The 16857-nt window shown below is 45.5% G+C and overlaps 1 protein-coding gene across 3 annotated transcripts in view; it reads left to right on the forward strand.

Moving 5' to 3' along the window:
* Gne (glucosamine (UDP-N-acetyl)-2-epimerase/N-acetylmannosamine kinase) overlaps positions 1–16157 on the forward strand; it is a 39892-nt gene extending 23735 nt beyond the window's left edge. For 2 of the 3 annotated variants that reach the window (XM_028770214.1, XM_028770215.1), the window contains exons 4-12: positions 1127–1279; positions 3259–3471; positions 7315–7402; positions 8431–8641; positions 10805–10934; positions 11238–11459; positions 12999–13181; positions 14421–14537; positions 15596–16157. In XM_028770214.1, the coding sequence (XP_028626047.1) occupies positions 1127–1279; positions 3259–3471; positions 7315–7402; positions 8431–8641; positions 10805–10934; positions 11238–11459; positions 12999–13181; positions 14421–14537; positions 15596–15831 (1553 nt within the window). In that variant the 3' untranslated portion in view covers positions 15832–16157. Of the gene's footprint in view, positions 1–1126; positions 1280–3258; positions 3472–7314; positions 7403–8430; positions 8642–10804; positions 10935–11237; positions 11460–12998; positions 13182–14420; positions 14538–14955; positions 15036–15595 lie in introns of those variants that run through there. The other variant, XM_028770216.1, reaches the window with a different exon arrangement.
* Positions 16158–16857: the final 700 nt, after the last annotated feature.

Consider the following 16857-nt stretch of genomic DNA (forward strand, 5'->3'; position numbering starts at 1 on the left):
ACCACTACATAGTGAGGCTCTACCCCCAAAACAAATGAACGAACGAGCAAAATCCACCCAGCCAGGTATAGTGGCACATGCCTGTAATCCTAGCACTTGGGAGGAAATCAAGAGTTCAAGGTTCCTGTTGGCTGTATTGAGTGCAAACCTAGCCCCGGAACTCGGGAGATCTTGAACCAAACCAAACCAAACCAAACCAAACCAAACCAAACCAAACCAAACCAAAACACAGCCGAGGGTGGTGAGCATGGCTCAGCTGGTAAGGCACCTGACCCAAGCTTGAGTTTGGACCTATACAGTGGAAGAAGACTAATGGAAAGTCTTCCTGCGCGTGCCATAGCATGCACGTGACCCCTCACTAGTAACAATAACAAATAATAAAACAAAGTTTAAAAATTTAAACTCAAAGAAGAAGGTCTAGACAAGTAGAAATCACCCTGGAGGAAACTGCTGGAGTTCTTGCCCTGAGTCTGCTTACTCCTTCCCCGTGCACTATACAGGATGGTCCTTTGCATGGGACCATAGAAGCCCTTAGCATCCCAGTCCTCAGCCTGATTAGTGAATCCTGGCTCCAATTCCCAGACTCCAGGTGTGAGGGGACCCTCTCTTTTTCAAAGAATACCCTCAGAAACTCGATTGCTATGTGCTTTCAAGGTAAGAGGTAGACAACATAGAGAAGGTGAAGACTGAGGGTGAAGAGACTCTGAGGGGAGCTGGTCTCCCTTGGAGAGTATTGTCTGCATAGACGTTGATGCTCTGGACACCACTGTGAGGATGGTTACAAGTGCCTTGACCACCGTGGTAAAGGCTGACAGCGTTCCTCTGTCTACCAGTCAGGAATGAGCTTATTCACATTACAGCATCACGTGTGGCAGCTGTGGGTCGAGAACTATACATAGTATTGCCCTATTGATTATGGTACCGGTACTGGTTATCTGGTAACCTAAAGGCTTGTCTTTCAGACTTCTGCTAACCATAATGAAAGTGGCTGGCTCCCTCTTCACCTTTGGAAATGTGTTCCAGGCCAGCCACACTACATAGTGAGACTCCATCTCAAAAACAAACAACACCCGTACCAACAAGAGTCTTGACTAATGAAGCACTGTGGTTCCCTTTCTTTAAACAGGTGATGATGTAAAATGTAAAGATTACATTGTTGCCCTGCAGCATCCTGTGACCACTGACATTAAGCATTCCATAAAGATGTTTGAATTAACACTGGATGCCCTTATCTCATTTAACAAGAGGACCCTAGTTCTGTTTCCAAATATCGATGCAGGTAATGGAACTCGAAGATGAGATTATACCATCTACCTTTTCTAACTTTAATCTCTGTCACCTCTTTTCTTGCCTGTTGCCTTTTCCTTATTAAAGGCTCTTCTGAAATGCATCCTAGACAATTAAAGGTTATCTATATTATTGTAGATCAAGATGTTGTGATATTTTTGTCAAGTCCAGTAGAAACAATAGGAAATAAATATTTTTTAAAGGATCTCGCCAGTGTGCAGTTTGCTCTCATATTTAGTCTTTTCTCTCCAGTGTCCACTGAGAAGAAACTGAGGTCTGTGAGAAGTAAACCTTAGAAGTCAGGGTGAAGAGTATCTTTTGGCAAGTAATGATGCTACTGACTATCGTAAGATAACCTTTATTATTAATTATTATTTTCTTTTGTATTTATGTTAGCTATGCTTCAGAGTATGATCTTGAGCTTAGGCAGTTTGGATCTGGAGTCCCCATCCCATCAATCCTCAGGCCTGCTCTGGGCGATCACCCGGAGAGCCATGAACTTCAGTGCTAATTGAGATTGTAGGCAAGTTGATGGGGATCTGAGTCATAAAAGACAGAGGTCAAATCAGGGCCTGACACTAAGGTGTTTTCTAATACTGGCGTGACCATGACTCACTGTAGAACTCTTTGGGACCTTCTCTTTGAAATGCTAAGGTATTACCATCTACTCCAGAAAAATCTTTTCTGTTAGAAGAATCAAGACTCTCAAACTGGATTTTGATCAGGCAATATAGCAATATTTCAAAACCCTTTATGGTTCTTTTTGGATCCCATGAGTTCTGTATAAGTAATTATAATCTATCTGCTTAATAATAACTTTCCTGAATGTGTATGCTTTAGAATTAGAGAGAGTTTTCTTCTGTTAAAAATAAAATGGCCCCTGAGATGTAGTGTGGTGTGTCTCTGCAGTCACAGCTACTCAGGAGGCTGAGGGGAAGGATCCCTTGGGACACTGACTCAAAGAATAAAGCATTCCAGTTTAAAGGAAAATTACTTGTGTCAGGTCCCCACACATGCCTCTGCTGTTGTGGAGCAGCAGGGAACTTTGTCAGTATCTGGCTTAGTGTCCAAGTGTGCCTGTAGTTTGCCCGTGGTGGGCTCTGGGGAAGAACTAGATTAGTGCATGTGGCTTAGGCTTGAAATCAAAGTGGAGCCTTAGAATAGCAGGACCTTCTGGAGTGCCATGTTCTCCGATAATTACAGGTTGGGGGGGTATGTAAAGAAAATGGCCTGTCATCTTGCAGGGCGTTGGACCCTAAGCCCATTTACTTGTCTTGTCACATAGAGAAAGTTTAAAAGAGAAAGAAGAGACACATGCATAGCTTCTGGTGGCTTGCTGCCCTCTATCCATTGGTGAGCATTGTGTGGTCATTGTCTTGCCTTCCAGTCAGATGACCAATGTGCATGTACCCACATGTGCGTGTGTGCACCCACAATAGTGGAAAAAGAAAAAGACAGGGACGGGAGCAGAGATCATTAAGTATTTTTTTTCTCATGGCTTTAAATTGTTTTAAAGTGGTGCGTTTTAAAATAAAATACCAGCTGTGGTATTGGACCCTATCCATATTGCCTTGGAGTTTAGTTCACCAAGGTGGGAAGTCTGAAAATGTGAGCAGAGTTCGGCAAAGCCACTCCAATCAGCTTATGTATGGAGAATATGACCTTCCTGCTTAGAAACTACTAGCTTGTTTTAGCTTCTTACAGTGAAAGTTTATACAGAGACATTAATAAAATATATTTACTTGCTAAGTTCTAATTGAAATCCCTAGCTGCTACTGTATCAGCTCCTGGATGAGCTTCAGAGAGCTGCTCATGAAAATCCCAGTGCAGAACAGGGGACGATGAGTGGCCATGTGACTATTTTCCTAGTCACTGGTAGGAGGATTAGGGCTACACTCATCTCTAAGAAGTATGTCTTTGCCCACTGATTAAGCAGTTGCATTTCATCATGCGATGTGTTCACTTTCACAGGCAGCAAGGAGATGGTTCGAGTGATGCGGAAGAAGGGCATTGAGCATCACCCCAATTTCCGAGCCGTCAAGCACGTCCCGTTTGACCAGTTCATACAGCTGGTCGCCCACGCTGGGTGCATGATTGGGAATAGCAGCTGCGGCGTGCGCGAGGTTGGCGCTTTTGGGACACCTGTGATCAACCTGGGGACGCGGCAGATAGGAAGAGAAACAGGTATCTACCTTTGCCTGTATCTTAGCCGACCAGCTTTGCTCTGTCTGTGATGGGTCGGCACTGGCCACATTCTTTATGTTTACCATTTTTCATACATGAATAATGTATTGACATTCACATCATGTCTACTCCTACTCCCTCTCCAACTCCTCCTGTTTCCCCCTAACTCCTTCTCAAATGCATGACTTCTGATTTATTGCACACACACACACACACCCACCCCTACTGAGTCCATTTCTGTTGCTTGTTTGTACATGTGTTTAGGGTGGCCCACTTGGGCTAAGATAACCTGTAGGGGAGCTGCTCACCCCCTCCCACTGAGCACTGATGGCCTGTACGTCTTCCATTCGGGGTGAGGCCTTGTGAAGTTCCCCATCCACACTGTGTGTCAGCTGGTGTTGCAGTTGTGCCGGTCTTGTTTAGGCACAACATATTGTTGAGATTTAGTGAGTGCAACTTCCCTGTCAAGTCTAGAAAACACTATTTCAAAGTAGGTGTCCTGGTCTCTTAAAATCTTTCTACACCCATTTCCATGCTTTTCCCTGAGCCTTGAGTGTAGGATTTTTTTAAATAGATGTACTTTACTCTCTGCATGTCGACCAGGTATGAATCTCTGTAATAGATTAATATAAAAAGAAGCTTCTTTAATGAGGGGTGAGAACTACACATATCTATGGGTATAAGGATAGTCACTTAGAGTGTAGTTAGAAGTTATATTGGTTTAGGAAAATGGTGGTAGTAAGTTCTCCCATGGGTTCTGTGACCTCTCCAGCTGCTGCTAGTTGACTAAGTTTACGGTACTAGTCATGAATCCATCCTGAAGTCCAGTTAAACAGCTGCTGGTTACCCCAAGAAAAATGCCAGTATTACACCCCTGGGATAATTTGCCAGGCAGTCATTGTGGTTTGTGGGCTTCACAGCCAGGTAGGACTACTGACTGCTTTCTCTCTTGGCTGCTTGCACAGCACCTTCTGATACAAAGAGAGCCTTGGGGAAGAGGCTTCCAGGTCAGCTCCAGCTCACCCCAAGTCCTGTGTCCTGTGTGCGTCCGTCCAGCAATCTCTGTGCTCCAGCCCTAGAACACAACCAGGGACAATGGCGACGGCCTATATTGTTTAGGGATCTTTTGAACCCCACCCTCCCCACCCAACAATTCAAAGGGAGGTTTCCCATTTTTTTTAAGATTGATTGATATATTTATTTTATGTATGTGAGTATGTATACGCTATCACTGTCGTCAGACACACAAGAAGAGGGCGTCGGATCCCGTTACAGATGGCTGTGCACCACCATGTGGTTGCTGGGAATCGAACTTAGGACCTCTCTGAGCAATCTCTCTATCCCCCAAAATAAGGTAGAATGTTTTTTGGGCTTTTAAAGATTTATTTATTATTATGTACACAGTGTTCTGCCTGCATGTACACCTGCAGGCCAGAAGAGGGCACCAGATCTCATTATAGATGATTGTGAGCCACCATGTCTTTGCTGGGAACTGAACTCAGGACATTTGGAAGAGCAGCCAGTGCTCTAAACCTAGTTTCCCATTCTTGGCACTGGGCTTTTGTTAGATAGTCTGTGGCTCTTTGTGGGGGGAAGGAGCAGACAGTTATCACCTCATGTGCCGTGCTCTACTTAAGGTAACCTTGTATGATTACGCATTTTCCAATGTCCTTGATGTCATTTATCTCTTCTTCCCTCTCCCTCTGTGTTATCTCCCTTCCAGACCTCCTAGGCCCTCCCTCATTTCCTCTTCCCCACACAGGACCTGTGTCATACTACCTTCCTCTCTCCACGGTCCCTTTCTACTTTTCTGGCTTCTGTGGTTATTCCAAGTTATAAACTCAGATCTAAATTGGGGGCTGGGATCCGCAAATCAGAGAACACACAGTGTTTATATTTTTACATTTGGTGTGTTTTCCAGTCCCATCTGTTTACCTGCACATTTCATGATTTATCCATTCATCATTCGAAGGACTTGTAGGTTGTGACTAGAGCGGCAGTGAGCATGGATGAGCAGGCATCTGTCATAGGATGTTAAGGCCTGTAGGTACATCTGGCCACATGCTTTTGTGAAGAAGTAGGTGAGGGACATGAATGACCAGTCACAGCCTAATATCCACAGTAACACACATGATCACCACTTTTATAGATCTACTAACATTTTTATTGCTTTGTAAAATCAATTAGAGCCAAATGGTTTGTTTGTTTGTTTGTTTTTGAGACAGGGTTTCTCTATGTAATAACCCTGGCTGTCCTGGGCTTGGTTTGTAGACCAGGCTGGTAAAGGTGTGTCCTACCATGCCTGGCCTGAGCTAAATGGCCCTTTGTTAGCTTTGTTTAAAAGAGACTAGGTGACTGTGTCTTGCATGTACGCTAGTCTGTTTTCTGAGCTCACGGGTGTGCTTTCAGTTAGTCCTTAGAGTATGGCAGTCCTACATAATGAAAGTGTAAGCAGGATTATTAATGCACATGCTAACTGAGCTATGCATGTTATTAGTATTAGTCAGGTTCTAGTGCTGTGTACATGCAAATGTGTGTCTGTAGCTAATGGGAAAGCGCATGTCATTAATGGAGAAAGATCTGGACCAGAGCTACAGAGATTAGCCCCAGCCTGGCAGCCCCAGTCCCGCCGTCCTTCTTCCGTTCATTGCACCCCTGTTTCTATCATCTTCATGTCATTTCCAGAACATTGCTTTGCTTCCTGTTTTCTAGGGAAAATAGAAGTCCAAGATAGAAATTCTTTCAGATTTGTTTTTAAAAAATGGAATAAACACCATGTGTGAGGCCCTGGGATATGGCAGTGCCAGACCAAGATGCTCAGGACATAGGGCAGCTAGTAGTGCTTACCTAGCCTGCCCAAAGCCCGCCTCCAGTCCCCAGCACTGAAGCATGATGATGCCCACCTGAAATCCTAGCACTCATAGGGACATAGAGGCAGAAGGATCAGAAGTTCAGGGCTGTTCTTGGCTACATAGCAAGCTTGAGGCCAGCCCGTGCTGTGTGAGATTGTGCCTTGGGGAAGAAAGCGCAAGGTCACTCAGTGCCTTGTGGTGGGAGGAAGGCTTTAGGAATGAGGGAGTGAGGAAGCCCAGATTACCAGGGGAAAAAGTGGACTTTGGCTCTGTTAGCATCTAAAAGAAAGAAAGAAAGGAGGGAGGGAGGGAGGGAGGGAGGGAGGGAGGGAGGGAGGAAGGGAGGAAGGAAGACCAGAAAAGAAGGAAATGGAAACATGGCTTTCTGAACAGAACTCAGAAAGATGGGCAGATGCAACAGAACTTCACGGTAGTTTGTAGGGACTGCCAAATGCTGAGTTCTTATATAACGGACATGGCAGACATCTAGGCAAACAGTTTGTCAGTGTTAGATTAATTCACCCTAACTGTCTGTGGTGGTGCATGTTTTCTCAGGAGTCTGACATAGGAAGGTCCTAAGTTTGAGGCCAAACAACAACAAAAAAAGCCCTGTGTGGTGACACATACCTGTGATCTTGGCACATAGGGAAAAGCAGGGGAGCCACAAGTTAGAAGCCAGCTGGGTCTACACAGATAAGACCTTGTCTCTAAAACCAAAATCAAACATTGATCTGTCTGATCTCATTAAATGAACAATGCTGTGGTTTGTTTTCTTTGGGGATAAAGATCTTGTCTGCTGCAGGGAAGTCTTACCAAGAGTGTTTGCGATCTACTGGGTTTAAGAGTGAACTGAATCCAGCACACTGCTGTTTGTGTGTACACACTGCTGTTTGTGTGACCACGTTGCTGTTTGTGTGAACCCAGCACTGCTGTTTGCCTTTCTCTGGACAGTCATACTGCAAGTCATTCTAACATCCCTGTTTTTATTTAGGGGAGAATGTTCTTCATGTTCGGGATGCTGACACCCAAGACAAAATATTACAAGCACTACACCTCCAGTTCGGTAAACAGTACCCTTGGTGAGTATAGAGCCTTTCATTTAGGAGTAATTAAACAGGGAGCAGCCTCAGGCATCAGCTGAACCTATGGTTCATCTCTGTTTAACCATCTTAACAGAACTTTCCTCCTTCCGTTAGCACACCCTAGCAGCTGGGCAGACAGGGTGTCCAACTGCAGGTCTCTTCCAGGTTCCAGTGGAGAACTTTCCCGATTTGACTGCTAATTACAGTAGTACTATCCCTACAGTGGATTTCTCTGGTACAATTTGACTACGTACTAGAAAATAATATATCTGATTTCTTTTAAAACTTAATTTTGGCTGCCATCCTTTTTATTTCAATGTAGTAATTTCTCAGAAATGTAAAGATTAAAACTTCTAAAACAGCAAAAACCCAAACCAAGACAGAGAGCCCCAAATTCAGGTACTAAATTACAATGTTGTCAAAAGGCTCAGCTGTTTCTGTATGTGTGTTGTTATGATTTATAGAATTGATTTGTTTTTGTCTTTCGTTGTGTTTTTAGACAGGGTCTCTCTTTTATGCAGCCCTGGCTGTCCTAGAACTCACTATGTAAGCTAGGCTGGCCTCAAACTCAGAGAGATCCTTCTGCCTCTACCACCTAAGTACTGGAATTAAAGGTGTGTGTCACCATGCCAGCTCTAGTTTTTGTTTTAATTGACAGAAAATATAAGTTCATGCAGTGACTTATCATGTGTATCACATTTTAAACACACACACACACACAAACACACACACACTAACACACACACACATACACACACACACAAACACACTAACACACACACACACATACACACACACACACTCTATGGGGATGTAGTTTTATTGTTTTGTGATACAAGAGACTAAACTTAAGGCCTTGTGCATGCCAGGGAAGTGCTCTCCCTCTGTGCAGTTCCCCAGCCCAGAGAGGTTATATTAAAAGAACAAATTATTTCTCTCTGAAGAGTCTGATTTCAATGACCTTGGTATCACCTGTCATGTATGCCAAAACCATTTCACTGAACTGACTTTTTTGGATATTCCAGCTCAAAGATATATGGGGATGGAAATGCTGTTCCAAGGATTTTAAAGTTTCTCAAATCCATTGACCTTCAAGAGCCATTACAGAAGAAATTCTGCTTCCCTCCAGTAAAGGAGAACATCTCTCAAGATATTGACCATATCCTTGAAACTCTGAGTGCTTTGGCTGTTGATCTTGGTGGGACAAATCTCAGAGTGGCGATAGTTAGCATGAAGGTAAACTCACTGCAAGCACTTAACTGTGTATCTCACACGAGGGGTTGAGCTTTAAAATGTGTGCATGGAAGGCAGAAGGAGAAGCACACAGGAGTGTGCCGTCATTTGCCATGGTGCTCTCAGATCCCTCACAACGTGCGTGCACCGATTGTTAACATTTCAAGCTGGTGTGGTAGCTAATGCTTATAATCCCAGGATTTAGGAAGCTGAGGCAGCAGGATTACTGAAAGGTGGAGGGCAGCCCGGGCCACAGTGTGAGACCTTGTCTCAAAACACAAAAACACAACAAAACATACATTTCCAAGAAGTAAACTGTTAGGGAACCCAATGCAGTAAATCTCAAGTTGGCAATGGGGAGGCCCCTTTAGACGTAAGAGAGGGCTTTGCCATTGGAGGACTGAGTTGTAGACCCCAGAGTGTGAAGTCCAGGGAGCACTTCCCCATCTGGCTGAGAGTCCCCCCAGCTGAGGAAACATGCTGCTTTGAGGAAGTGGTCAGCTGGGCACTTCTCCAGTTCGTGGTTTCAGAGCCTGATCTTCACATCGTACCACACACTGCCAGGGCTCTAGGAGGGTAAGAGCACCTTCATGAAAATAGCAGACTATGTTGCAATATCATGTTACAATGACCTCTTACTGACTTAATGAAAAGTAAGCCTCCCAGAAAAAAATCTGTTTGCAGTGTCATAGACATGTAATGTTTCACAGTCTTTGAGAAATAGCAAAGATTTTAAACATAAATTATTAGAAATTTAATAATATTAGGTCAATTAATGAAAAGCAAAACAAAACATACCATTGCTATCTCAAGAAAAGCAAAAGAAACCTCCCTATACTTTAAAAAAATTAACAGATTATTTTCCTAACATGGAATTTTTATTAGTGACCAGCAACTTTTTTAGAGATGAAATTTTAATTGAAATTAAGAAAAAGTGTTTTCTGTCCTGTAAGGAATAAAGCAAGGAGATTATATATAGCAAAAAATATTAATTATTATTTATGGGCCATGTGAAGGAATTAACTGGATTATAGAGTTAGGGAGATCCAGTAAATGGCTGGATATTACGATTAATATGTATCAATAATTTTCTGGTTAAATGAATTTGTGACAAGAATCTTGTGTCCTTTTATGTGAACTGTCAAATGTGCCTGTATATTAACATCACTCAGGTGCTGTAAGACTCTGGGTGTCTGACTCCTGCCGCAGACTCATTAGTTTGGATCCTCTGGGGATACCATAGTTATGCTAAGCTGACTCTCTCACACAATAAAGGTTGAGAAGCCCTCCTGTAGATTTATTTTTAATGATAAACAGCTTTAATCCTTGTATTTGATATATAAAAATCCATTAACACAAAAGAATATGAAGGGAAAGGCTTCCAATTCAGAACACCCCAGATTCCTAAGAATAATCAAAACCACAAAACCGTGATTTACATAATACATAAATAAAATTCTGAAATAGTGCCAAACAAAGGCTTGAAAAAGTATCCTTGCTGAAAGTGTTGAGTACTTTTTAAATGTCAGCACCTCACAAATTGGATTATAAATTTAACATAATTATAGTCAACATTTCAGTAGGATCTTAGAGTTTCATAAAATTATCATACATTGGGATTTTTAAAATAACATTATTCTGAAACAAAATAATACACAGTTGAGGTGAATAAAAAACGAAACCAAAACAAAGCCCTGGAACAGCAGGAATAGTTAGGAGGGGCTGACTGCTTTGTATTAAATCAGGACGGGACGCTACAAGACATGGAGATGTGCCAGTTGGCATAGAAGTGTGTACTGGCCTCCGCTACAGTAGATAACTAAAGTGCAGACATCAGGGTGGCTATTTAGTTGCCTCCGTATTGAAATTAGATAATTGTATCAGCCTGAAAAGAGGAATTATGACCTTTTAATGAACTAGATTTAGATTGCCTGCCATTGACCAGAAGCTTAGGGAGTCTTTCCCCGATGGCCATGGCATTGCTCAGCAACCTTATGTTGGGATGGATTCCCAGGAAATGACTTAGGCTCATCTCGGGGACAGATGCTGCCACAGAAGTGGCACACAAGGGCTGATTGTCACCAGAAAGGCTAATATTCACAGGAGTGTGCTCCATAGCTTGGCAACCAAGACAGACCTGTGTGCTGTTCTCTCTCCCTCTTACAGGGTGAAATAGTTAAGAAATACACTCAATTCAACCCTAAAACCTATGAAGAAAGGATTAGTTTAATCCTGCAGATGTGCGTGGAAGCTGCAGCCGAAGCCGTGAAACTCAACTGCAGGATTCTGGGAGTAGGTGAGATTTTAAACTACAAATCCAAGAAATGCTTCTTTCTGTGCTCACAGTTCAAGTCTTTACACTTAGCCTCAGGCCAGAGTCAGCCGGTTCTCCATGGGCCCCACGTGCCTCGGATGGCCGCGGTCCTGGGGAGAAGCTTGGATGGTCTGTGCATCCTCGGGCACTGTAGACTTCACTCAGAACTGTCTGATGCCTTGCAGTTCTTGATAACATTCAAGATGTTGAATGGATTAATTTATGTAGGTAGGGGTTCCTAAAATGGGTAATCAAAACTGTTTTCCTGTTTGGGGTGGAGTTCAGGCATTTCCACAGGTGGCCGTGTGAATCCCCAGGAAGGAGTTGTGCTGCATTCAACCAAGCTGATACAGGAATGGAACTCTGTGGACCTCAGAACACCGCTCTCCGACACCCTGCATCTCCCCGTGTGGGTGGACAATGATGGCAACTGCGCTGCCATGGCAGAAAGGAAGTTTGGCCAAGGAAAAGGACAGGAAAACTTTGTGACACTCATCACAGGAACAGGTGAGACAGGAAAAAAAGGTTCTTCAGGATGTGCCAGAACTGGACTCAGCCCTCAGTGAGGCACTGACAGTTATGCCTTAGCCTTCACTTGCACTACAGTAGACCATGAAGGTGATGCACACAGCAGAGGGCACGCCCCCTCAGCCCTTTCCCAAGCAGGTAGTTCAGTGGTAAGAGCTTGTGTCCACCACATGTGAAGCCCTGAGCTCCACCCCAGGATCAGTCACCGAGAAGAAAAAGAAAAAGGAATTTGGCCAACATGCCTGAATCCCAGCACGAGAGAAGCAGAGGCAGGAGGATTGTTGCCATTTCCAGGTCAGCTGGGCTACATAGCTCTTAGATTTTATTCCAGTATCCTTCAGGCTCTTGTCGGTTGACAAAGATCTCATGTCCCTGGGCTGACTTGAACACTTGAATCTGCTGCCTCAGCCTTGAAAACTCTGGGTTACAAGTGGTGTGCCACCATCCTGACTAAGCCTGTGGGTTTTCATGCAGTCTTCCTTCTGTGTTGAACAATTTAACAAACCTGAATACATTTTCTAGGTCAGGGCAGTCAGTGAGCTACAGGGAGAGGAAGAAGAATTGAGGGTGAGTTTTGGAGACATGGTTCAGCAGTTAAGAGTACTGGCTTCTCTTCCAGAGGACCCAGGTTTGATTCCCGTAATCATACAATGGCTCCTGACCATCTGTAAGTCCAGTTCCAGGGGATCCAATACACTCTTCTAGGTTCTAACCAGACACAGATGCAGTGCTCTTAGATACATACAGAAAAACCCCTCCCATACACATAACAATTTAAAGTTAAAAATAATAGATGCTCTTCAAAATGGAGGCTTCTAGGGTAAAACGTCCTTTAACTCCTTAATGAGAGAGTCAGTGCATTTGTGCTCCACATAAGACAGATGTCGTCTCTGTTGTTTTAGAGTGGGAGAATTTCAGGCATGGCCCAGAGTCCTATGCCACGTTCTGGGCTTCTGGAAGCAGGCACTGTAACACGATTTGACAGGTTGTCCTACCTTGCCTTCCCTGAAGCGAGCTTGCACTTTTCTTGTGCAGGTGGGCCTGAGAAGCAGGAGGGAGGGGGCGGGGAAGGAGAGTGAAGTGAAGCCACTAAAGGGTGTGATGTCCAAGTCCCATTGAGTCAGTAAGGGCCACAATCCCCCAGGACCTGAAGAAGCTTCCCACAGCACTGTCTGGAGTTGCCTGCTCCCTGCTGGCTCCTATCTCACTGCACCAGTCAGTCTGCTAGCTGGGGACATCTCACTCCAGTGCATAGAGGAGGCAGTGTGTACTTGAGGGACCATCCACCAACACAAGGTGGGCCGTTTGAAGTCATAGTAAGCCAGCCAGATGGGAAACGAAACCTCAGAAGATGTGCTATAATCACTGCCTCCCAGAGTGGCACCAATTCAGTTTCAGTGCGTAGTGAGCCTCAGCCATCTAGAGAAGCAGGCACTCATGAGCAGATGGGCACTGCCACAGCCTGGCTTCCTGCTCCAGTGGTGCTTGTGCCACTCAGTGCCTTGTCTCTCCCTGCAGGGATCGGTGGAGGGATCATCCACCAGCACGAGCTGATCCACGGCAGCTCCTTCTGTGCGGCAGAGCTTGGCCATCTTGTGGTGTCTCTGGACGGTCCTGACTGCTCCTGCGGAAGCCATGGGTGTATTGAGGCGTATGCCTCTGGAATGGCCTTGCAGAGGGAAGCAAAGAAGCTCCATGATGGTTGGTATCTGTCACCTTCGGAAGTAACTAACCGAATGGCAGACACGGACATGGGAGTAGAAATTACAGAGGGCTGACTGTGAAGCCATGGTTTTGAACTGAGTCTTCATTTCCCTCCTTCTGATGCTTCAGGGCATCTTTGGTCCTGATGCAGATTTACACTTGTCCTTGCCTGGGGGAGGTGCACAGGGCCTACCACCCAAGACAGCAGGGAAGAGTTCTTTTAGTTTTGTTTCTCAGCCATCAGTATGCACACAACCCAGCCTCCAAGTCCATTTAATGAAGAGATAAACAGTGAACATCTTCTGTTTCAGTGTGCCACGTGCACTGAGAGCAAGGCCAAGGCGGTGGTGACCTGTACAGGGGACACTAGAGTCCCTCCCTGCCCTCCATACAGGGAAAGGAGGGAGTGTCAGGGAACCATCCTGGGGTCAAGCTTCAGGGAATATGTGAATTAGGAAGGAAGTGTGGATGGCAAAGGAGTTCTTCCAGGACAGACAGTGGTGTCCACTGTCGGGCTGGGGAGGTGGCTCAGTGAAGCACTTGCCCCATAATCGTGAGGGCTTCACTAGGATCCTTAGCAGCCACATCCGGCACGCTGCTGCACATCTGCAATCCCAGCAGGCGGGTCCCTGGGGCTTGCAGGGACCGGTGACTCCCAGGTTCCATTATAGACCCTGCTCTACCGCTTACTTAGGCTTTGTACATAATCCATGTCCACTGTCTAATTGCTTAATTCTAGTTTTTATTACCCCAGTCTTGTAGAAAAGAGAACCATACAGAATGAAATGATGTGGGCAGGCCCGCACAGCTAGTAGTGGCTGCTGGAACAGATGTAGCGGGAGCTGGCCAGGCCTGGCACATAGCCACGAGCCAGGCCTTGCTGTGGTAGACCTCAGAGCTGGGTAGAGAAGGACGAGTGGGGAGGATAACAAGGGCTGTCCTACAGCAAGGGAGAAGCCAGGGAGGCAGCAGGTAGGAAGCTGGTCAGCACCGAGCAGCTTCCATGTAGGGAAATTCAGAAGTGTGCTGGCAAGAGGGCAGCAGAGGCTCGGGCAATGACAAGTGGCTCTTCTACCATGAGGAGGCCTCGTTGCTGTGAGCTACTGCTGGTGGGCACAGGTGTGGCCCAGGCCCCTCAGGGCTGCTCAGGCCCCCTCAGGACTGCTCAGGCCCCCTCAGGGCTGCTCAGGCCCCCTCAGGGCTGCTCATTCCTGACTGCTCCTCTTGTTTGCTCAGAGGACCTGCTCTTGGTGGAAGGGATGTCAGTGCCAAAAGACGAAGCTGTGGGTGCCCTCCATCTCATCCAAGCTGCCAAGCTGGGCAACGTGAAGGCCCAGAGCATCTTACGAACAGGTGAGCCTATGGTCCCAGACACCCAGGGCTCCCAGAGAGCCTCAGTTTCCCTCAGGCACAGTGCTCTGCACAGTGCACTCAGATACCTTTCCTGCTGAGAGGGAAAGTGTTGATGTTTACAAGCACTGCCTTTAAAAGTGTCGTAATCCTTATTTTATACTGAAATATTGCAAGTTTATGTATAGGTATTTAGAGACGTATAAGATAGGAGGAAGAAAGCTACCGAGTTTTTCCACTCAGTCACCAACCGTTAGGATGTCTTTCCAGCCTTCTGGTAATGGTCACATAATTAAGGTCTTAGCTTACAGTATATACAAAATTTTGTTTATTTTTGCAGTGCTTAGAATAAACACAGGCCTTATACGTTCTGGCAAGCACTCTGCCACTAAGCTAGACTCCCATTCCTCTGTTTTCTCAGATGGGGTCTCCTTTGTTGTCTGTGCTGACACCACAAGAGAAATGGGGGAAAGATATGGTAGCTGAGAGGCCTAGGGAAGACAGCATCAGCTCTAGACATCCAGGTACTTGCTTCATTAAGTGGGTTCAAGACCAGCCTCGACACAGAATGAAAACTGTCTCAAACAGGAGAGTAAATCAGGACACTCTCATACAGGCCTCTTGTCAGGAGGCGGAGGCAGGAGAATTGCTTGATTCCAGTAGTTCTGAGCCATGTTGTGAGATTCCTGTCTCAAAGCAAAACAAAAAGCCAGCTCAGACCTTATAGGCAAGACGAGGACTGCCGAGCTGGAGGCCTGCCAGGGTCACACTGTAAGAGTCTGCCTCAAAAACAGAAAACAAAAAAATGTGAGAAACAGTAAGTCATCAATAGCCTTGGATTAGATTTTGGTTTTCTGAGACAGGGTCCTCTACATAGTCCTGGTTGTCCTGGAACTCACTGTATAGAGCAGGCTGGCCTGCTCACAGAGATCACCTACCTCTGTCTCCTGAGGACTAAAGCCATGTGCCATCACACCTGGCCTTCATGAACAGCTCTTAAATATAGCACTTCCTGGTATTTAACATTTCCTGGAAACTTCTCTGCTTTTGCTCTCCTGCAGCTGGAACTGCTTTGGGACTTGGGGTTGTGAACATCCTCCACACCATGAACCCTTCCCTGGTGATCCTGTCTGGAGTCCTGGCTAGTCACTACATCCACATCGTGAAGGACGTCATCCGACAGCAAGCCTTGTCCTCCGTGCAGGATGTCGATGTGGTGGTTTCAGACTTGGCTGACCCGGCCCTGCTTGGTGCGGCCAGCATGGTTCTGGACTACACAACCCGCAGGGTCCACTAGGCCTCCTGGGAATGGACGTGGACTGAGACTCAAGAGCTAATTAGAGGAACCATGTTCTTTTAGATCAGTATTTCTTCGAAGGCAAATTTGGGAGGCTGCTGAGATAGCTCAGCGGTTAAGAGCTTGAACTGCTCTTGCCAAAGACCCAAGTTTAGTTCCCAGCACCCATGTCAGACAGCTCAACTGCCTGAAAGCCAAGCTCCAGGGGATCCAATGCCTCAGCTGTCTAGGGCATCTGCACTCAAATGTACATACTCCTCTCCCACATACACATAAATAAAAATAAATCTTATTTTTAAAAGGCAAACGATATTTAATCCCAGAAATACCAGAAGTATCTTTGCTTTTTTTTTTTTTCTTTTCTGTATTAGTCAGGGGTCCCTAGAACAGAGCTGATGGAATGAATCTCTATAAAAGGGGTTATTAAAATGGCTCACAGACTGTGCTGCAGCTAGTCCAACAATGGCTGTCTTGCAAGGGAAAGCCCAAGAGTCCTGTTCAGTGCCTGAGGCTGGATGTCGCAGCTGGTCTTCAGTATACGTCAGAATTGTGAAGCAGACTTTAAGGCTCGTGAATGGAAAGTAAGGGTAACCGGGCAACAGCAGTTGCTTCCTTCTTCCTTGTACTTTACAGAAGCTGTCGCCAGAAAGTGTGGCCCAGATTAAAGGTGAATCTTCCCACCTTAAAAGATGTGGAGTAAAAGTGGACCTTCCTACTTCAAATGATTTAATTAAAAATCCCTCCCAGGCATGCCCAGCCCCTTGGGTTTTAGTTAATTCTAGATGTAATCAAGTTGACAACCAAGAATAATATCACACCTTTCAAATCCACCTTTCCCCATGATCTTTGGCAAAGGCCGCTCTGATAGGGTCATCTTACTACAAACCCTGTTGTGGGTTCCAGGGACACTTCCTGCACCAAAAGGAGCAACAGCAGCTGACCCAGATGTAGGACTCCTCATAGACCTGGGATGCTAGCATCATGGCGAGGCTGGGATTAACAGTCCTTCCTCAAACCACAGAGCGA

The sequence above is a fragment of the Grammomys surdaster genome, unplaced genomic scaffold (assembly GCF_004785775.1).
Source record: "Grammomys surdaster isolate TR1022 unplaced genomic scaffold, NIH_TR_1.0 199, whole genome shotgun sequence".
In the NCBI taxonomy this organism is placed as follows: domain Eukaryota; kingdom Metazoa; phylum Chordata; class Mammalia; order Rodentia; family Muridae; genus Grammomys; species Grammomys surdaster.